The sequence below is a fragment of the Ruditapes philippinarum genome, unplaced genomic scaffold, assembly GCF_026571515.1.
Source record: "Ruditapes philippinarum isolate M1 unplaced genomic scaffold, ASM2657151v2 ctg3405_1_1_1_1, whole genome shotgun sequence".
Classification (NCBI taxonomy): domain Eukaryota; kingdom Metazoa; phylum Mollusca; class Bivalvia; order Venerida; family Veneridae; genus Ruditapes; species Ruditapes philippinarum.
Genome location: NW_026865921.1, coordinates 256318 through 279696, shown reverse-complemented (window position 1 = coordinate 279696; position 23379 = coordinate 256318). Strand labels below are relative to the sequence as shown.

The window sequence follows — 23379 nt, the reverse complement described above, 5'->3', positions numbered from 1 at the left end:
AATTTAAACGTTTTTTTCAACAGTTTATCAACAGTTTGGAAATCCCCAGTTCTATTTCAATTTAATGTTTGCTTTAATTAACAGGTATTATTTTTATTAATGCACATAATTAGTTTCATATCCTTTATCTAAATTTTGTTCTATTACAGTTTACACAACGCTTCTTATTGGAAAGATAACCTATAGAACACAAGATTTCTTCCTGGTACAATAAAAGGAAGTTAATATATGGAGCATACTCGCAAAATTTTCGGCCTTTTACGTCAATCTCCGATATGGGCAATTCATTTATGATTGACTGATTATCATTATTAATCGTTGAGCGTTCTGTTTGCTAGTTACGTAGTTTTATCAACAGTTGAACTCCCCCAAGTTTCTATTTTCAATTCATGTTCAAGTTTTCAAGTTGCTTTAAGTAACAGGTATTTATTTTGATTTATTGTTTCAAGTTGCTTAAGAAACAGGTATTTATTTTGATTAATTGTTTTTCATGTATTTAAATCTTATTTTATTCTTAATTAATAAGCGATAAGTATTCTATGTTTAAACGAATGAGTAATAGAAAAGTATTAATTAGAAATAAATAAACGATTTAAACAGCTCAAAAGGAGTGATGTAAAATACAAATAAATTGTTAAACATTTAAATTTTTAGTTTTCCAAATGAAATAAGTCGTAAATGCGCCGTTCTTTAGCAAATCATTTCGTAAATTTGGTAAATCACAATTTTTTTAATTTGCCTAATATATCTTTTCTTTTAACCTACTTAATCTTTGATCTCGTTCATGCAAAATAGACTTACAATAGGCATATTCGTTTAACAAAGGACAAATAAAAAAAGTAAATTAATTTCCTTGTTTTAAATAAAATGAATAAAAGAAGGAATGTACTTGATGGTTAATTTAAATTAGTTGAGTTCATGTGGTATGGCATTCATTATTTTAGACTTTGAACTAGAGACTACAATGTGTATCTTGTGATTTCTCTCATCACTGAATCTTTGTAATACATTGACAGATAATTCTCAAACAGGTAATAATTTTTAAGAAAAAAAAAAAAACATTTCCCAAGTGTTAAAATTTTCAAGTTTCCTTTTTGAATTATTTTTTTAAGTAAATTTAAGGTAAGAAGAAATTTTAGAACATAACCATGATCGTTCTTCTCTATAAAAATGGCATTTACCGGTTCATGTTTTACTTTGATGTTGAAGAATTATTTCAATTGTTTAACTGTCTTTAAAAGTTTCATCTGTTAACACGCATAAATTATACAAGATAATATGCTTTGTTTCACTTTATCTTACAAAGGATCTGAATCATGAATTTTTTGTTATAAATGATAAAAATTATTAAGATGCATGACTTTATTTTTCATCACCTGCTAAAAATATTTTATTATGATTAAGGTTTTCGGATGTCATACTTCAATGCAATTTAAATGCTATTTACTAGTTGACGAGCGTTCGTTATAATGTAAAACAACAATAATCACTTCATTTAAGCAAAGAGATAAAATTTCATCTCCAGAAAAAAATCTGATTTGATATTTACAAAATCAATTGTAGACATGCATTTTCTTTAGTTTTTGTCTTTATGATGAAAATTTAATTTACAGAATGTCAGAAATTCCGGAAATTCCGGATTACACACAAAATGTATCACTCAGACTGTCTAAAGTACTTGATGAGATAGGGGTGAATGAAAGAATGATCATAAAAATAAGGCGACTTGAGCTAATGAATGAAAACATACGTACGATAGGACTCGGATTAATGCTTGAAGATGTATATGTGTATTCCTTAGGTAGTAGAGTAGAAGGTACTACAACACTTGGACTTAGGTCCGACTGGGATATTCTTTTAAATCTTCCCTGGTACAGAGTGATTCAAGACTGGAGTGAATGGGAACTTGGTAAACAAAACCTATTAATGATACAGGATGATACTGTATCACCAGGATATTGCTTATTACAGATACTGAGCAATGATTATCCACTTCCAGAAGAAAATGTGTATGATCAGTGCTGGTATAGAGATAGAATAGGAAGAGTACTGTTAAAGAATACAATATTAAATACCAGTAATAATGCTGACCTTATTAGACATGGTCCAGCACAATCAATTGATGAAAGACCTGGTGTCGGTAGTATTGACTTTGTCCGTGCAATTACTTGTCAACAGTGGCCATTGCAAGCTAGACAATGGATTGTTCAGCAAGGTGAAGGTCAGTGGCCTTCATATGATATGAAACAATATTGTAAAGATATGGAGTGTTTAGTTGTAGGAGTTGGAGGCAAAGACAGTGAAAATGAAGAACTTGAATGGAGAATATCCACTTCCCTTGCGGAGCGACATTTAATGTTTAATCTGAATATAACACAAATCAGATGCTATGTCCTAATGAAAATGATTTTAAAATCATTTATAAATACACAATGCCCTGATAGCATTTCAAGTTATATGTGTAAAACGGTCATGTTTCATTGTATTTCAAGTACAGACAACAATGCTTGGAACGAAAACACCTTGCTCATCTGTCTGAATTATTGTCTGACTATTCTTTACAATTGTGTTTTAAATGATAACTGTCCACATTTTATCATCCCGGAGAACAATTTAATGGCTAGACGTTTTACACCAGTGACAAAACAAGTCATACTAGATACACTCTCTTACATTATAAGTAGTAAAGGAGGTGCATTACTTGAAATAGAATGTGATCAACTTGGTTTCAGAATTCAAAACACTTTTTTGAGGTTAGTAGAGATTGTTCCTGAAGATATGTCTTATGAGATTTCAGGCACTCTCGTCAAAACTATTGGTCAGACCATCAGTGACATGCATATTTTTGTCGTCAAGGACACGAATGAAATCAATCACATAAGAGTTCTATTGCAGACATTATATGAATACCTTGTGAAATTAACTCATTATATGAATCAAGGGCAAAATAAATTAGCATGTAGTGCATTTGCTAAATGTCTTAGCATGCATTTAGGTTCAGCACTAGCTTCAATTAACATACATAGTCAAGTTGGTTTATGCCGAGAATCTACTGCTTTGATGTCATTATGTCTAAACGTTGACCTAATATCGAGTAAAGTGAAACTAGCATCAATTTTCTATTGTACAGGAGAAATTGAGAGGGCTGAACTTATTTTGAAAAATATTGAAGAAAGTTATGACCACAATGTAGTTGAACCAATATGCGGATGCTACGATTTTAAACTTAAAAGTTATAAAAGGGCATTTGATATATTATGTTATGAAGCAGATGATGAATATACATTGTTACAAAATAAAACATCACCCTGTGTCAGATTTCTAAGATGCGAAATAAATTGTTGTCCACAGGAACTCCAACATGAAATGTTCAGATCATCACAACAAGACTTCCCTTACAGAAGTGAAGATGATAAATGGATGGATATGGCTGTGGTAGATTCTCTACCTTATTTATACTTTCTACAGTATAAGACATATTCCCATCTCAGAAGACATCGGGATAAACAGGCAGCAATATCCAACCTTGCTAAATGCATTATAGAGGAGCCAGGTTTCGGACATAAAGAAACAGCACTAAACCTTCTAGGTCAGTGTATGGAGCAAGAAAATAGAACTGATGCTGCTTTAGAGTATTATCTGTCCGCTCTGAAAATACGAGACAGAAATAACGCTGCAAAGATTCATATCTGTAGACTAATTAGCTCAGTGTTGGGTCCAGGCTTGTATTAAAATAAAAGTGGAACAAAATATACATTTCATAATTTCGATGTTGTGTTCAGGCTTCCATTGAAATAATATGGAATAAATATTTACTCTTCGTGACTTCGAACTGAAAATAGAAATATATGTGATCCCTTTATAGAAAAATCTAGCTTGTCATACAATTTGAAAGTGGAACAGCAACATATATGTTACAGGTTTTTTATCTTTGATAAAAATATGTGACTTCTAGACGGTGTGTATGGTTATTTGTATAATTAGATTGTCAGACTTGTAAGGAGACTTAAAATTTTGAAAGCATAATGTAAAATTTTCTTTGACATCAATTCAACATATTAGAAATTACTAGCTCATTGTAATACGAGTATGTTAAGTAATTTCTTATAGTTGTATGAAAGGTATTATGTATCAAATACTTTCAATGACCGATCTTAAAATATTAAGCAGAACGCAACTGTTTGATTGTCTAAGTTTTATCGAATATGTCAACGTGCCAAGCAAAATCGTATGTTGAAATAAGTTAGTTTGTGATTATAGGTTTCAATAAGATCTTCTATTTTGGGAACAGATGTGTATGATCAAAGAAAGATTTCGTCATTTAATTGTTCAAATTTTTGTATAGATTCTATGTTCCGTTCAAATTTTCCATTTATTCAGGAGTTAGCCATTTATGAAAAATATTTCCCAATTGTACGATGATATAAATATAATGGGAAGTTAAATATTTCTGAATGTATAAAAAACATTGATCCAATTCTTTTGTCGCAATTTGTAATAAATAAACATTGTATATTTGTGCAAAGATATTGTGAAAAGACAGAAGAAATAAAATATGGAATTCATATCTTATTTTATATTTAAGTACAAAAGTCATGTCAATGTTTGTTATTTATAAATCATATGTTATGATAGTCTTAAGTAAACTGAAAAAAGTTATTCGTGTCTGAATTCAATAGTCTTATGTTTTAATTCTTCATAGGGACTTACCGAGTTACATAGTGAAGAATAAGCACAAGAATTTTCTATACTTATTTCGGCTACCAACGTCACTTTAAGAAGTCGAAGATGAGTCGAATTTCGATTAAAATCTTTTATCATGTTAGGCATCTCGCTGCCACCTTTCTAGGTTTGGTCTTGTTATGAATTTGCTTATACAGACTTCCTTTTACGGTAACACAAAGTACGTTGGACCAAGATACCCTGTTGGTTTTCGTAGGCATATTAACGGGTAATGGTATTACAATGGCTGTATTTTTCTTAATCCATTTAGGAACCGATTAAGCTTTACACAACTCAGTTCACTGAAAGAAGCTATTTTACACCATACTGATTATATATTGTTTATGAAATAAAACAATAAACATATCAATTAACGAGAACCAGATCCCCTTAAATTAAATCAAGAGCGCGTTTGAAAATATTGATTATCTACAAGATTGTTAAACAATGATTGCAAATAGAAATGTGATATTTTAGATATTCTCAAAGGCGGGTTTTAACATTTCGTATTCTACTTTTTACGGTGGTTTAAATAAAGATTATAATTCTATGTTGAGTGTGTATATTTTAGACTATTTCGTCAATATTATTTCATTATATCAATACATAATTGTAAATATAAAATTAAGCCAAACTTTTTAAATGTCTACCACAGTAGAAAGATATATGTATACTTGATATTTGTTAACAAGCTGAAGTCAGATAAAAGTTTTATAAAACTGTTTTGCAGGTAGTTCGTTGTTTAATCACATTTACCAATTTTTAAATCTATGAATAAGAATACTGTTTTGCTTTAAACAAATACAAATTTAAATATTTACACAAGCTTTTTGCTTGGTAAAGTATTCAGTTTATAACAAAAATGTATTGAGTCATCTCAAGTGTAATGGTCCTTATCTGTTGCCGGTCTACTTATTGGGTTAATGAAAATAAAAGCACTGGGTTGGTTCGACAAGGTAAGTACGCGCCTGTAATGACATACATAAACAATAATAAGACACAGAAAATACAAACAATTAACAATACAAATTCAGATCAATGGAAATATAATACACAAATACATATAAGACAGTACAGACAAATATTTACCAGTAGATATATCAATAAATAACAAAAAGGATGATAATAGATTTAGATTTAAAGCATAAATGGCTGTTTACATGTATATTCAAAATATGGCGGATATATTATCGATTAGTCAGAAGATTGCTTTATAATTGACAGAGAGGAGGTTAATCGAAATAAATACAGCAAAGAAAGAAAATCCGACTACACTTATTATAAGTTTATAATAGCAAGGAATTCAATTTCTGGTGTATATTTTACTATTAATTAAATGTATGTTTCTGCTCTTTTTATCACGATTTTACTTTTACATTATTGTAGAAACAGAAAAAGAACAACATAATTCAAGATTGTATGTTCGTCCAAAAACCTACAGACGGAGGCTGAAAAGATTTACAAGGTTTATATTTTAATGATTACATATAATGTATACAGATATTTGCAGTACATATTTTACATATTCTTCGATGTTTGAAAATTGTTTTATAAGCATAATTATATGCATATATTAAAAATTCACTAAAGTGTGGTAACAACCTAAATTAATACATACTGGATCGTTAAAGAGATCAAGTGAAACAGAAATAGTTTCAGGATAATGATATTTTGCACAAAATGCATTGCCAAAGAGTGCTAGTAAATCACCAGTAATAGATGAAAGTCTAGCCGTGACAGTCACTTCTCAGACAGAACATGATATAAATCCTTACGTATTTGAAAATCTAAGTGAAGTTGGAAATGATGAATTAGAAGCTGACAATGAAAGTTGTAATGAAATTCTCATAGATGAATTGGGTAGAGATATTGAAGATGAGAGTTCTGAATCAGAAAACGAAGTAAAAGACTAATCTGAAGTATTTTCCTAATCACTGAATTCAGGAATTCGATCGCTTTTAGGAGTATATGCATTATAAACCAGATTTAAAGCTGCATGAAATAATTTTTGTTAAAACAGAAATAGCGACTTCCATTACTAAATGGGGTTTCATATCGACTCTATATCTTATTTTAGTGTGCAGAGAACCAAAATGAGTTTTATAAGCATAGATATCTGCAACGTCAGTGTTGCGAAATCGGAAGTACAATTTCTTTTTGCACGAGAAACTCCTACTTCGGATTATCGTTACATCAATATTAAATAAACAAACATGGCTATAAGTAGCAGTCCTAATTTAACGGTATATTTCTGCACTGTAATGTGTGTTTTCGTACAAATTAAATCTTTTTTATGAGATGATTTTCTTTTCTGAACGCCATTCATAATGCAACGGTTAAAGTGTGTTTGCACAAGAAAATTTCATATAGCACGTACACGAGCTGATTATAGTCTTCATTTGCATGTTAAAATGCGTATAGGAACTTTATAGTTACTGTCGGATTAAACTTTAAAGATCGTTATTTATGAACAATATTTGATGAGATTTACAACAAAGCATTGCGAATGAATGAACATGAACTAAAAATAAGCACAATCAATTCTTACTATAAGTCTGTCACATTTTATAAAATTAAAAGTTTCAAATTCAAAATGTAAACTTCTCCTGACTTTCCTCTACATTAACCATGTTTGTTTATGCAGCCCTGAGTGTGGTGATATTTTTCCCGTCTAAGGACTGCTTCTGGTGTGTCTAAACATGCAGCATATGAAAAAAATGTCATAAAACGAATTAAAAATTCAATTTTTTTTTACGAAATTGGCTCGTAAAACTCAACAAAACCTTCTGGAAATATTTATTTAAGATTAGCTTCAAATGTGGTTATCGGCGGTCATATTCCATTCGTGCTGCATATTTGCTGAAGAGATCCATATGTGATATAGAAAAACAACAAAACTACGGACCAGTTCCATTTAACCAACTAGGGTATGCATTTTGTACATAAATTGTACATAAACGCTAGCTCCAAATATAACCCTTTAAAACAGTCTTAAACAAGAATTCAGGTATGGTAGCTTTGGCTGAAAGTCTTAAACAAAGTCCATGGGAAAGTGTTTTATATCTCATTACTACAATAGGCTTTCTGTCAATCCAGTTCCCACTTGCTGATATTCAGTCGTCTTGGTTAATCAATCATTTGAACTTCCGGTGATTCTCCAACCAAATGATACTTGTGATTCCTTCGGAAATTGTAACTAGGTCTGTCTAACTCTTGACATTTGATTGCTAATATCAACAGGAAGCCAACCGATTACGTGAGATGCAATGCATGTTGAAGCAAGTTATAGACGCTTGCATTTTCTAAACATGCATGATTTTGAAAAAGAACTTATGGTTGTCGACATCACTACGCATCGTTTTCAGAGCTAAAAAGTTATTTTGTCTGTAGTTCAAACATATATCATATGTAACGATGAACTACAAGTGGATCACAATCAGCGATTAATTTTTTTTATGTTCATCCATAATATGTATGTATGTAATATTTTACATAGGGATACATGTATGTCACTTATGGTTTGAGATCGCACAGCTACTCTTACATCTGTGTGATACCGGACTTATTTGTAAGGGAAATACTTAGGCAATTACCGATTATTTAACACATAAATAATGAAAAACAAAATAACTTAAGTTAGTTCTACATGATCAAATATTAGAAATGACACGTGAATATGATGTCCATTGACCTTTAAAGTATAATATTGTGAAGTGAACAAAGAAAGTAATTTACACATTCCAGTCCATGGAAATTACAGAAAATGCAGAAATAGCTGTTTGAGTCACACATTATAAATATGATGATAAATACTGCAAAATCAGTCATTAATGGCACATTACTTGTAGATTATTTCTTGAAGCTTGTATCTGAACACCTCTCTTAAAATCTAAGAAAACAAATTTCAGGTTTAATTCTTTAAAGATAATTTGGCTCATCGGTTTGAAACATGCATCTTTAATAAATAATTGTGTTGCCACCAGTTATAGGGTTTTGTCATCATTGTGCTGTTTAGAGAAGTACCAGTACACAGCTGGAGAAACGATATCGTGTTGTATACATTCCCAATTATATACTGGTACAAATATATTTTGTATTATTTAGCTTAAAGCAGCATGCCTGCGGGTTCATGCTATTTTCCAGAAACGTTTTAAATTGGTTTTAAATAAAGAAACATTATGCTTCAATTATATTTTTAATTTACTGAAAATTGTTACATTGTCTTTATGTTAATATAAAATTAACATTCGACTTCACAAAGTAGAAAGTAGATATGTTTAAAATAAAAATCACTACTGGATACCACAATATCAGTATATAGTATCCTTAAAAAAACTGGCAGTTTATTTTAAGAAAGGACCAGCTTGATTCGATCTGTAATAGGGATTTGCAGCTTTCCTAACATACTATGTACATTCTTATCTGGAGGCATGTAGCTTTATTGCTAAATACCTGTTATTTCTATATTAGGTTTTTTTTCTTACAAATTGGCCTTTCTTTTCTTACAAATTCGCCTGTCTACTCCTCAAGTTTCCATCCTGTGTGTATATAGACTCACAACAAAACAGTGAAATGCGCTGTAATCCCTGTCCTTTACACAAATTTTTAGTCTATTTAGATGAAGAAATATTTGTCATGTAGATTTTAACTAAGGATATAATAAAAATGTTGTGACATTTATTTTCTCTGATTCCTATTATGATAAGACATATTTCACAAGAACGTCTACTGTTGCCAAAATATCTATAGATACATGTATTTTTCTTTATCAAACTCAAAATATAACTGTTAAAATATATCAGTTACAAAAGGTTTTTGGCTATTGTGTGAAAGAAATGTTTATGACATATTTATAATTGTTCAACTAGTCTGTAATATAATGTTGAAACAATGTTGAAACAATTTTGATATGTTATGTGGTTTATTAATGAATGAATTGAACAATTGTTTTGATACTTTATTCTCACTAATGAAATATACATTTCAGAAATATTATATAAGAGATGTCAGCATCTGCTATAAGATAATAGCAAAATGTCTGAAAGGTCATAAAAATAACAATGGTTTAATATATTTAAAAGTTTACCAATCGTTCATCAAACCATATTTTTGCTCACTTGTTTTCGGAAAGCTATAATCATGATCCCTGTCATGATCCGTCATCGTGCAAAACTTTAATGACTCCAGCCCATTAACTAGATCATAATGTTCTTCGTTCGCATGTAGCATTGCTTAGTGACACTTTACTGAAGGTACCCGAGTCTTTCCCTCAGCCCAAAAGCTATGTATAACATGCCCATATACGGTCAAAGCCGGTCACTATTTTAACCACTTGTTCATTTTGGTGAGTGAATTTAGAATTTGAGTTTGAATGAAATTGAATATGACAAAGTGACAGTTTTCTATGTGTAAGAGGGTGTGTGACATGATATACCTTTAGATTATCTCTCATGATCAGTCCCAATCAAACAGAGTCTGTAATTATCAATTAATATTTAACATTGTTGTTTTCCTTTGGTGGGAGCATCTGTTTTCCAAATTTTTATAACGGTAGGTGTTAAGTGAGGTGTGGCAGCTATAAAAAGTGGCCCATAGTTCACTTTTATAGTGTTATTTTTTCTGGTCCCCCCGGATTATTGATTAAGTGTTGAACATTGAATACCGCTTAGCCGGTGTAAGGTGTGCGTGAGGTGTGATGCATTTTCACATATTATTCAAACTGAGACTGCAATTTCCATTTGATATTGTTGTTTGCCTCTGGTATAATAAAAGGAAGTAAATATGTGGAGCATAATCGCAAATTTTCGGCCTTTTACGTCAATCTCCGGATATTGACAATTCATGTTACGATTGACTGATTATCATTATTAATCGTTGAGGTGTTTTGTTTGCTAGTTACGTAGTTTTATCAACAGTTGGAACTCCCCAAGTTTCTATTTCAATTTATGTTCAAGTTTTCAAGTTGCTTTAAGTAACAGGTATTTATTTTGATTTATTGTTTTTTTCATGTATTTATATCTTATTTCATTCTTAATTAAGTAGCGATAAGTATTCTATGTTTAAACGAATGAGTAATTTTAAAGTATTAATTAGAAATAAGGTAAACGATTAAAACAGCTCAAAAGGAGTGACATAGGAGCAACACTATCTGTTAAAGATGATTAACTGTTTGATTTCATTTAAAAATAAAGCGTAAAACATCCAGCTTGTAAATCGAGTGTTTCAAACACTTAAATGGTTAGTTTTCTAAATGAGTCGTAAATACGCCGTTTTTTAACCTTTAATTTCGTAAATTTGGTAAATCGCCAATTTTTCTAATTTGCCTAATATATCATATTTTTTAACTTACTTAAAAAATGACCTAATTCATGCGTAATAGACTTACAATAGGCATTTTCGTTTGACAAAACATTAGGACAAAGATAAAAATATTATGTCCCTGTTTGAAATAAAATGAATAAAAGAAGTAATGTACTTGATGGTGGTATGACATTCATTACTTCAGACTTTGAACTAGAGACTACAATATGTATCTTGTGATTTCTTTCATCACTGAATCGCTGTAAGACATTGACAGAAAATTCCCCAACAGGTATAATATTTAAGAAAATAGGTTATTTCTCAAGTGGTAATTTTCAACTTTATTTCTTGAAATAACTATTTTAGTCGTAGGTAAGTAAGTGCCAGTACATAACCACGGTTGTTCTTCTCTGAAATATTGTCTATATAAATAAAATTTACCGGATCATTTTTTTACTTTGATGTCGAAGAATTATTTCAATTGTTTACAAAATTTTCATCTATTTACAAGCATAAATTATACAATATAATTCGATTCGTTTCACATTATATTACGCAGGATCTGAATCATGTATTTTATTTGTAAATGATAAAAGTTATTAAACTGCATGCCTTTACTTTTGATCACCTGCTATTCTTTTTCTAAAAATATTAGATTATAATTAAGGTGTTTCGGATGTCATACTTTAATGCAATGTACACGTTATCTACTAGTTGACTAGTGTTAGTTATAAAGTACAGTAGAACTTCTATCAGTCGAACTTCGATTAGTCGATTTTCTCGATGTGTCGAATAAAAATGAAAGTCCCGACTTTCCCCCCTATATATTCCTTATAAAAACCTATTTATGAGTCGAAATTTTATGTGTCGAATTTTTCGATGTGTCGAGGTTTTTTCGTGGTCCGTATAAAGTAAATCTAGTGCAATTTACCACAAATAAGTCGAAGTCGTTGGATTGTTTTGACACCTTTGACCTCGAGACATTTTTCACACCTTATCTGGCTGCGAAGACGATTTCCAATCAACTTGTGTGATAGGTGTTAATAACACAGCCGTGTGTTCAAACAGCCTTTGTTTGCGATAAAATGTGTGATAAAATGCTTTAATCGTAACTTTTTTAATTGCCGTATTGGTATTTGAAAGTAAACAGTAAGAACTACTTCACTACTTTCATTTGAAAACATCCTTGACCCGGTGTCGCGTGAGAATAACACGCGAAATATTTACTATAAGGTGGTTTAGTTATCGCCCTTTCGTAATCATACGCCTTTTGTAACTCTTTGGGTAGTCGTGAAAAACGTAGTTTGACATGCTATATTTATCATTGTAAAATTTAAAGATAAGATTAATGATGGAAAAACATGAAATATGTTTCTTTATAGAGCTTATAATTAGGACTAGTCACGGGTCGAAATTTTGTCATGGAATTGAGAGCGATTCATGAGTCGAAGTCCCGATGTGTCGAAGTTTTTACGCAAGTCCCTTCAACTTCGACTTACCGAGGTTCTACTGTATAACAACTTTAATTCTAGTAGATATGGAAGTCAACTCATTGTATAGGTGAGATCATTTTTAATATTACCTATCATATATATGTGTGTAATGGTAAAAACCAACAACAACATTTCAAAGTTTCTGAGTTTAAATACTCATTTTAACAATTCATTATGAAAATTATCGTTATATTGCATTACAATAATCACTACACTTGAGCAAAGAAATAAGCATTCTTACACAATTTCTCCTATAAATATGTAGTAAACTAAACTATGTTATCCAAAAAGATTTGATAAACAAGATCAACAGTCTTGACTAATCAATAATGGTAAAATTATCATAAATTAATTTCCCTTTGGTAAGGTGTTCCGTTTGGACAATCGTGTTATTTTATTTAGTCTGTAACCGCGATGCACGATGGCACGATGGTGAAAACGCGATGGCACGATGGTACGATAGTGAAATCGCGATGGTAAGATGATGAAATCGCGATGGTACGATGGTGAAAACGTGCTATAACCCTTGTGCACAGTACATGTGGGGTTTCAAGTTGATATATTAAAAACAGCAAAAGAAAAAAATGCAACCATGCATTAAGCATATAATTATAAGCATATATCAAATTGTCTTTGATCTATTTACAATAAAATTATATAAATGGAAAATTTAATGTAAAGATAAAGTGTTTTATTATATATAATTCAAATTAATAAGTTAGTATTCTAAATTTGTTAATTACTATCTCCGTATCAGAATCTACGGAACACCGTAAGAATTTGATATCTTTCTGTTCGTTTACTTGTCATACTGACTAAAAGGCGATGATACGATGGCGCGATGGCACGATGGTGAAAACGCGAGGGTATAATGGTGAAAGCGCGATGGTACGATGGTGAAAGCGCGATGGTACGATGGTGAAAACGCGATGGTACGATGGTGTTAGTGCGATGGTAAGATGGTGAAAACACGATGGTACGATGGTGAAATCGCGATGGTACGATGGTGAAAGCGCAATGGCACGATGATGAAAACACGATGGTACGATGGTGAAAACGCGATGGCACGATGGTGTTAACGCGATGGTACGATGGTGAAAACACGATGGCGCCATGGTACGATGATGAAAACACGACATAACATTGCGTTTTCACCATCGTACCATCGCAACATCGCGATTTCACAATCGTACCATCGTGTTTTCATCATCGTACCATCGCGTTTTCACCATCGTACCATCGTGCATCGCGGATAAGGAAGAGATAAAACAATAACGATTGTCAAAACGGAACAACGTATTTTGATGAACAATAATAAGGTATCCAACAGGTAGACGGGTTATGATATCGATGGATATTATCTTTTTTATTGGCGATCATCAAGAGGTTATTTCATGACGAGTGATCCTTCATCAAACACTATTCTGAGCTCTTTTTACATATCTTTAATGGACATATTATCTCACAATGTTAAAATATTGCGTCGATAAACCGTGACCAGAATATCCTCTGATGTCCCCACTCTCCTTTGTTGTGACATTTGAATACCTATGACAGACGTATGTTCTGTTATGATTGAAAGAGTGCATATATTTTCTTCTTACTAAAGAAATATCCAAAATATCTGCCACTCGTTTATAAGTCACGATTTACAACAAATATCCATATCTATCAATTTCTTTTTAAAAATTGCATTTAATTTATTCTTTTAAAACATATTACATAAAAGGAACAAATGAAATAGTAATTAATTCCATCACAGTGTCAAATTCGTGTCAGGGTTTGTTAAATTTCAATCAAGATTAATTAAGAAAATACTTAAAAATCACCCTTGAAGTGAATTATAAGGTAAAGAAGACTTTTAATGCCTCTTGAAAAGAAGTAAAGGAACCAAGTATATTACTCAAGGTACTATTCATATAAATATGGTGTAAATGGACGCTTATTTTGTGTAATCAGGTCTCTGTATGAAGATGTTAAATTATGTGTACGTCATATGGATTCCTTGTCTGATTTTTTCAAATGTGATGTTGGATTATTGCAAGGGGAGATAATTTCTCCGATACTTTTCTCATTATTCGTAAATGATATTGAGTTGTTTTTACAAAAAGATGATAGTTCTTGTTTGACATTAGAGCAACTTTCTATATACCTACTACTTTTTGCCGACGATGCAGTCATTTTCTCAGAGACGGCGCATGGGCTTCAAACTTCATTACATAATTTAAAAGACTATTGTAATAAATGGCAATTAAAAGTAAATGTTAATAAAACGAAGGTTCTTGTATTTAAAAAAGGTGGAATGACCAATGTAAATGAACATATTTATTACGACGGGGAAGAATTGGAATTTGTTTCAAGTTTTAATTACTTAGGTATTGTGTTATCTAGTGGTGGATCTTTTAAGACAGCAACAAAAACATTAGCTGATAAAGCTCTTAAAGCTATGGGCTCATTATTTAGTATTACAAAATGCATTGAAGTTCCTGTAAATATTATGTTAAATTTATTCGATTCATATGTTGCATCTATATTGAATTATTCTTGTGAAGTATGGGGGTTTGAAAAAGCGGAAAATATTGAACGAATACATAGAAAATTCATGAAATGGATACTCAATGTTAAAATGTCTACTGCTAATTCTGCATTATATGGTGAATTGGGTAGATATCCATTATATGTAGTTAGACAAGTTAGAATTGTTAAATATTTCCTAAGGTTGTATGTTGAAAAGGATTATAACTGTATTTTATCAAGCACAATGAACACTTTAAGATATGAAGCTGAAAATTGTAACTTTGTGAACTGGGCATCTAAAGTCCGAGATTTACTACAAAACACTGGTTTTTACGAAGTATGGATGTATCCATCTTCGGTAAATATTAATATGTTTGTTCCTATTTTTCGTACTAGAATTATTGACATGTATATAAATAATTGGAGACAAGATATTTGTTTAAAGTCATCTTTGTTTTTATTTAAAGAATTAAAGCCAGATTTTGAAAGGTCCGAATATATAAATAAAATGAAATGTCGTAGTTTAAGAAATATTTTAGCTAAAATACGTTTATCTTCACATGACCTAAATATTGAAACTGGTAGACATAGAAATAAAGATAGAAACGATAGAAAATGTACACTGTGCCAATGTAATGATATTGAAGACGAATACCATTTTATTTTAATATGTCCAATGTATGCTTTACTTAGAAATCAGTCTATTCCTAGGTATTATCATAGACACCCGAGTATGCTCAAACTCACACAATTGTTGAATTCTACAAATGTAAAGGTCTTAAACAAATTGGCTCCGTTTTGCAGAAATGCTTTTAAATTAAGAACAAATGAATTAAATTCTTTGTTATGATCTGATGAAATATGTAAAGTTGTTTGCATGTTTATAATATGATATTTACATTATTACTATGTGCATGTAAAATTTGTTGTATGTAACGATGAACTGTAAATGTTCAAGTTAGATTTAAATAAAATTTCTGTTCTGTTCTGTTCTGTTATAAATAAACATCTACATGGTGGGAAAATCAAAATTTGTTTTTCAAACATTTCCTAGAATTTAATGTCATTTTCTGTTACTTTATGTTTTTATGCTAACTGTGATAATGAAACTAACTTTAAACAATAATTATCTCTTTAACTTTTGCAGAACCGTTTCTATCAAATTACAAATTCCAATTCGAAGAGTTTATATCGATTTATCTTATTGATTTATATAATTATATAGGTTGATAGAAAAAATCGAATAAGAAAGGACTTACGTATTCAACTTTGTTATTGCTGCAGATTAAACCTCAAGATTCCTTAAAGCTGCAATAAACATAGTAAAATCGAATAATTAGCTCGAGGAAAAACAAACACAAACATTAACAATTAAGAAACTGTTTAATTATTCATATTGTGCTAAAAATTACATCTTCAGAAGAAAATTTGATTTGATATTTACAAAGTCAATTGTAGACATGCATTTTCTTTAGTTATTGTAACTTGTATTTATGATGAAAATAATAATATTTAATTAAATTTACAGGATGTCGGAAATTCCTGATTACACTCGCAATGTGTCACTCAGACTGTCTAAAGTACTTGATGAGATAGGAGTGAACGAAAGAATGGTCATGAAAAGAAGGCGACTATGGCTAATGAAAGAATCAATACATACGATAGGACAACGATTAATACATGAAGATGTAAATGTGTATTCCTTAGGTAGTAGAATAGAAGGCACTACAACCCCTGGACTTAGTTCTGACTCAGATACACTTTTCAAACACCCCAGGTATAGTGTTATACAAGACTGGAGTGAATGGGAACCTGGTAAACAAAACCTGTTAATGATACAGGATGATACTGTATCACCAGGATATTGCTTATTACAGATACTGAGAAATGATGCTCCACTTCCAGAAGATAATGTGTATGATCAGTACTCGTATAGAGATAGAATAGGAAGAGTACTATTTAAGAACGCAATAGTCAATAGCATACCTGGTGGTGAATATGTTAGACATGGACCAGCACAATCATTGGATGAAATTCCTGGTTGCTATGGTCATGACATTGTCCTTGCAATTAGTTGTCAACAGTGGCCATTGCAAGCTAGACAATGGATTGCTCACCAACGTGAAGGTCAATGGCCTACAAATGATATGAAACAGTATTTTAAAACTATGGGGTGTTTCGTTGTCGGAGTTGGAGCCAAAGGCAGTGGAAATGAAGAGCTTGAATGGAGAATATCCACTTCCCTTGCCGAGCGATATTTAATGTTTAATCTGAATATAACACAAATCAGATGCTATGTCCTAATGAAATGATTTTAAAATCATTTATAAATACACAATGCCCTGACAGCATTTCAAGTTTTATGTGTAAAACAGTCATGCTTCATTGTATTTCAAGTACAGACAACAACGCTTGGAACGAAAACAACTTGCTTATCTGTCTGAATTACTGTCTGACAAAGCTTTACAATTGTGTTTTAAATGATTATTGCCCACATTTTATCATCCAAGAGAACAATTTAATGGCAAGACGTTTTACTCCAGTGACAAAACAAGTCATACTAGATACACTCTCTTACATAATAAGCAGTAACGGAAGTGCATTACTTGAAATAGAATGTGATCAACTTGGTTTCAGAATTCAAAACACTTTTTGGAGGTTAGTAGAGATTGTTCCTGAAGATATGTCTTGTAAGATTTCAGGCACCCTCGTAAGAGGTTTTGTTTTTCTTGTCAATGAATTTCTCTTGGTTGTCCTTAACGATACGAATAAAATCTGTCATATAAGAGTTCTATTGCAGACATTATATAAATACCTGATGAAATCCACTCATTATATGAATCAAGGGCAAAATAAATTAGCATGTAGTGCATTGGCTAAATTTCTCAGCATGCATTTAGGTTCCGCTCTAGCTTCAAGTCAAGTTGGTTTATGCAGAGAATCTACCGTTTTGATGTCGTTATGTCTAAACGTTGACCAAATATCGAGTAAAGTGAAACTAGCATCAATTTTCTATTGTACAGGAGAAATTGAGAGGGCTGAACTTATTTTGAAAAATATTGAAGAAAGTTATCAGTACAATGTAGTTGAACCAATATGTAGTTGCTACAATTTTCAACAATCTAAACTCAAAAGTGCATTTAATAAGTTATGTTATGAAGCAGATGATGAATATACTTTGCTACAGAGTATAATTACATCTTGTGTCAGGTTTCTACGATGTGAAATAAACTGCTGTCCCCAAGAACTCCAATATGAAATGTTCAGATCACCACAACAAGATATCCCTTATAGAGGTAGATATGATGAATGGATGAATTTGGCTGTGGTAGATTCTCTGCCGTATTTATACTTTCTACAGTATAAGACATATTCTCATCTCAGAAGGCATCGTGATAAACAGACTGCAATTTCCAACCTTGCAAAATGCCTTGTAGAGGAGCCAAATTTCGGACATAAAGAAACAGCACTAAACCTTCTGGGTCAGTGTATGGAGCAGGAAAACAAAATGGATGCTGCTTTAACGTGCTATCTTTTATCTCGGAAAATACGAGGCAGAAATAATGCTGCAAACTTTCATATCTGTAGACTTAAAAGCTCAATGTTGGGTTCAGGCTTCCATTAAAATAAATGTGGAGATATTTACTCTTTGTTAATTCGTACTGAAAATATGAATACATGTGATCCCTTTATAGAAACTCCTAGCTTGTCATACAATTTGAAAATGGAACAGCAAGTTTTTATATCTAGGATACAAATATGTGACTTCTTGACGGTGTGTATGGTTATTTGTATGCATCGAACCAGGAGTTAGATTGTTATGTAATGCATTTGTCAGACTTGTAAAGAGACTTAAAATATTGAAAGCATGATGTAAAATTTTCTTTTACGCAAATTTTAACAAAATAGAAATTACTATCTAATTTTAATACGTAAAGTCATTTCTTATAGTTGTATGAAAAGGATTATGTATCAAATATATTCAATGCCCAATCTTAAAATATTAAGCAAACGTGAAAAGAAAGAAGAAATGAAATATGAAATTCATATCTTATTTTATATTTTAGTACAAAGTCATGTTAATGTTTGTAATTTATAAATCATATGTTATAAGGACTGTCTTAAGTAAACTGAAAAAAGATATTCGTGTATGAATTCCATAGTCTTATGTTTTAATTCTTCATAGGGACTTACCGAGTTACATAGCGAAAAATAAGCACAAGAATTATCTATACGTATTTTCAAGCAAAATACGACTTATTTCCATTCTCTGTTATCTATATATATGGTACAATATGAGTCTTGCTATATTTATACCTAGAATTAAAAAATGTCCTTGTATGATGCCTTATTATAATACAGAATTAAAACAAGGTTCGCTGATATATGGAATTTCTTTAATTATTAGCTATATATAGTTGACATGTTTTTATTTGAAAATCATTTCGTGTTTCAACTGAATAAATTATATATTTTTCCAAATATTACTTTCTTTTTCAGAATGATACAAAAACGCATAAAATATTGAATGTTTTATGAAAAGTAATCCGTTGCTGTTTTAATGATTTTTATATTATGCACCTATGGATCTCTACAGCACATATGGATCCGAGAAGATGGAATTTGATAGCAAATTTGGTTGTTTGAAGCAAAGTCTCATTGAATCTCAATGAATGTTTCAAAGTAGTTTGTTTGATCCTTTTTCGAAGCATGACATTTTTTGACACGTCAGAACCCATTTGGTTTGAGTTATAGTGCACAGTTGGATCAGCTTAAATTCATGTACATTTTTGTATTTTTTTACCGATGCTCAAATTAGAGACCCACGTGTAGTTACCCGTGCATGAATTTATTTTTTGACAAAGAAGGTGAACTGAAGTATATTTACTTCAATGCATATATTCAGAACCAGTTTTATATTCAATTTTATCAGTGTTAAAAAACAACAACAACTAATGTAATGTAATGCAATGAACAGTAATGTTTTCATCATTGAACACTATTGAAATCGACATTAGATTCCTATACAATTGTACTATAATATTCAGGCGTGATAACTCACAAAATGTGGTTTGGCAGAAATATATATATATATATATATATATACTAAAATATTTAAACATTTGTATTATTACAATTTAAAAAAATTACGAATATTCAAAGTATTTTGTTTTCAATTCAGGAATGACGGTACCATTTTCCATTTATCATTACGACTTTAGGTTCAAGAGTTTTAAATGAATTTAGATTGTCTGAGATGTTTTAGGGAAAAGTATACAAGTATAAGGGCAAAACGCTCAATCAAAATAAGTTCATATATTTAATAATTTGACCAGCAAAATAAATGGAAAAATAGAAGAGCACAATATTTTAACAATGACTATTCTTTTACCCTACAATACTTGTGATAGTTTTGTGGTTAAATTTCAAGACCAAAGGCTCAGTTTTTAAAGTCATTTCCAGTGAATTGCCACTTTGCTGATATTCAGACGTCTTGGATAATCGATCATTTGAGCTTCCAGTGATTCTCCATGCAAATGATACCTGTGTTTCCGCCGGAAGTTGTAATGTGGTCTGTCTTGAATTTTTATTGCTGATATCAACCGGAAGCCAACCGATTACGTGAGATGCATGTTGAAGCAAGTCAGAGACGCTTGCATTTTCCAAACATGCATGAGGCCTGTCACTCAAAGCATAAACAAAACCGTTGTCATTTTCTTGGATAACACCAAGAAAGTAAGTGTTACCAACGTACTGTAAGAATTTTTGAAATGTGTAAAATACTGCTTTCTTCTGAAAATTATTATTGTGAGACGAAGTGAGTCCACTGCGGCAGAATAAAGTATCACAGTCGGTGTTGGCGTAGAAATACCACGTGGCTTTTTCAATATTTGACCTTGCTAGCAATAAAAGACCTCGTACAGCGTACACAGCTTGTGCACGCTCACTTACACATTCTGTTCCTCTACACTGTTCTCCCACACCATAGGAATCCCATCCCCATTCTGTAACCCATATGGGTTTATTCGGTGTGTTTGTGTCCCGCCATCTTGTTATTGGTCGGATGTTATTAAATGTGGACAGTTTATTTTCTGGATACGTTCCTTTTCGTATACCTGCGTCATCATTGATAAAACTGTAAGTATGACAGTTAATGACATCTATATTGTCCGCTACTTCCGGAAGAACCCGGGTACCAATGTAAGTATTTTCGTGGTCTTTATCCTCGGCCTGGAAAGTACCAGGAATAACAATCAATTTGTTATCCATGCTTTTAAGACCGCTTGCCATTCCTTTTAAGACCGAGGCATAAAATGCAGCGTTATAGTCCCATGGTTCGTTGCCGACCTCGACTGCTTGAACAAGACCATTGCCATGAACTGATCCAAAATGTTTTGCTACCTGTTGCCCGTAGTGAAAAGCAGACTGCTCAGGTGTGTTCCATTTGCTCTCCGGTACTGTTTTATTTGTGAATTGTATGGAAATATCTACGGTTAAATTTGCTGCATTCCATGCACGGTATTCTGTATCCCAGTTCAACCACCACATTGCTTGAGTTCCATGCCCGGCTGCCATTGCATCGTATTCAGGGTCAAGATCGGGATCAGTCACGTCCCAGACGAGATTATGATAATTACGCGCGTGACTTGCAACTTCACTATATAACAAAGGTCCTTCGTTAGGTCCTAATTTGTCACTGTAACTTTTTGTTCCCCAGCCCCAAATCCCGTTCACACCTAGCATTTCTCGAAATGTGTTAACTTGCGGTTTTGCGGCTATTTCAGGTCCCCATATGCCGTTTTCGTCCCAAGCGTCCACTTCAAAACAATAAACCTTTTTATAATTAACCATATGGACTTTGTACTCTAAAGTAATGTAACGAATATCAGCGGGCCGAAAACGTGAAGTAACGGCGTGTACAGCGTTTGGGTCTAAATCAGCAACCATATTCCATATATGCCCGTTTGTTGATGTTTTCAGTACAAGTTTTATAGCCGCATTACTTCCGGCCCAGTGGCGTGTTCGAATCGTACCGACGCGGCGTTCGTGACCAAGATCAACTGTTATATGCTCTGTGCACCCATTTTCCCCAATTGCACCTATGTCCTTTACAGTGAAACCTGAATCAGAAACGAGCTCTAGTTTGTTTACGGTGAAGTTCGTTCCAGGAATATTAATATTCTTATAATTATCAGTCGATGTGTAAGTTTTTAGTAAATGTTTTTGAAAGCCAAATTTTGTTGTTTCATACACATATAGATGTGTAGGACTTGGAAACACCCCGCCGACTGAAATTATTTGCAAAACTTGGGAATTTACTAAATCCACAGATAGGAACGCTGATGATCCGTTTTTCTGCACATGCGCTGCCGTATAAGGGTTTCCGTCTGTCGCGTCTCCGAGACCATTCCCAGAATTCCCACTTGATAAGCACGCGCCAGTTTTGCACGCGCCAAAAATTATATTAACATCATTTCTATTCAGATAACCGGATGGTAAACAGTGCGCTGATACCCAGTTCGTGTTGTCGTTACTGTCAATAACATTTTCAGGATGGCTACCAGACGATGCTTGGACTGTTACGTTATGTAACTTCGTATATGACTTGATGAGGCCAGCATCTGGATCCCAGCTTTTAATTGAACCAATGAACAAGGCGCAGAATATAGTGTATTTCAGAAATGGAGACAACATGTTTACCTGAAAATAAAAAATATCAAATATAGTCCATTACATGACTAAATTCAAATTGGAAGGACACACAAGCGCACGCACACTGGCACGCATGCAAAACAAAAAAAAAAAAAACAAAAAACAAAAAAAAAAAAAAAAACAGTATATTAATATTATATTTATTGATCAGATGATACTTTTTAAAGTTCTCTGAGAATACCCCTAAAGTTTGTTTGAATTGATATACACTTATTGGATGCAAAATTCAGTATAACAATTCTTCTAGATAAAAAAAGTCATCTTCACATTTTTTTTTATAATTCTGTATCATTTACAGCCCCATCCCCCGTCCCCGACTCCCAAAAAGAAAAAAAAAGAAAAAAAAAGAAAAAATAATAATAAAAAAATTAAAAAATGAACATTAAAACGTTAACAAGTTAATTATTTTTTATTGAACGTACCACTTTATACAATCATATGTGCCCCATATTCAGTTTAAATAGGTTTATATAGAGACACTTAAAACAGGATGTACGTACGAATGTTTTGATGTTATATCAATGTATCATCATCTATATCTAGATTTTACCTATCCTGTAATATAGAGATCAATTATTAGTGTGTCCCGGGGATGGTTTGGTTTTATGAACCGTTTGTAGATTTAATGAACAGA

General features: G+C 32.0%; 2 protein-coding genes across 2 annotated transcripts; one reads left to right on the top strand and one right to left on the bottom strand.

Annotated features, from left to right (window-relative positions):
- The first annotated feature begins 448 nt into the window (after window positions 1-448).
- On the top strand, window positions 449-17944 carry LOC132730740 (uncharacterized). Its single transcript, XM_060716724.1, has 2 exons — window positions 449-464; window positions 16561-17944. The coding sequence occupies exon 2, from the start codon at window positions 16562-16564 to the stop codon at window positions 17342-17344; it is 783 nt and encodes a 260-aa protein (XP_060572707.1). The 5' UTR covers window positions 449-464; window position 16561; the 3' UTR covers window positions 17345-17944.
- Window positions 17945-20339: 2395 nt separating this feature from the next.
- On the bottom strand, window positions 20340-22754 carry LOC132730739 (uncharacterized). The gene has a single exon (XM_060716722.1). It carries the CDS (start codon window positions 22725-22727, stop codon window positions 20421-20423), a length of 2307 nt encoding a protein of 768 aa, XP_060572705.1. The 5' UTR covers window positions 22728-22754; the 3' UTR covers window positions 20340-20420.
- Between the last annotated feature and the right edge of the window lie 625 nt (window positions 22755-23379).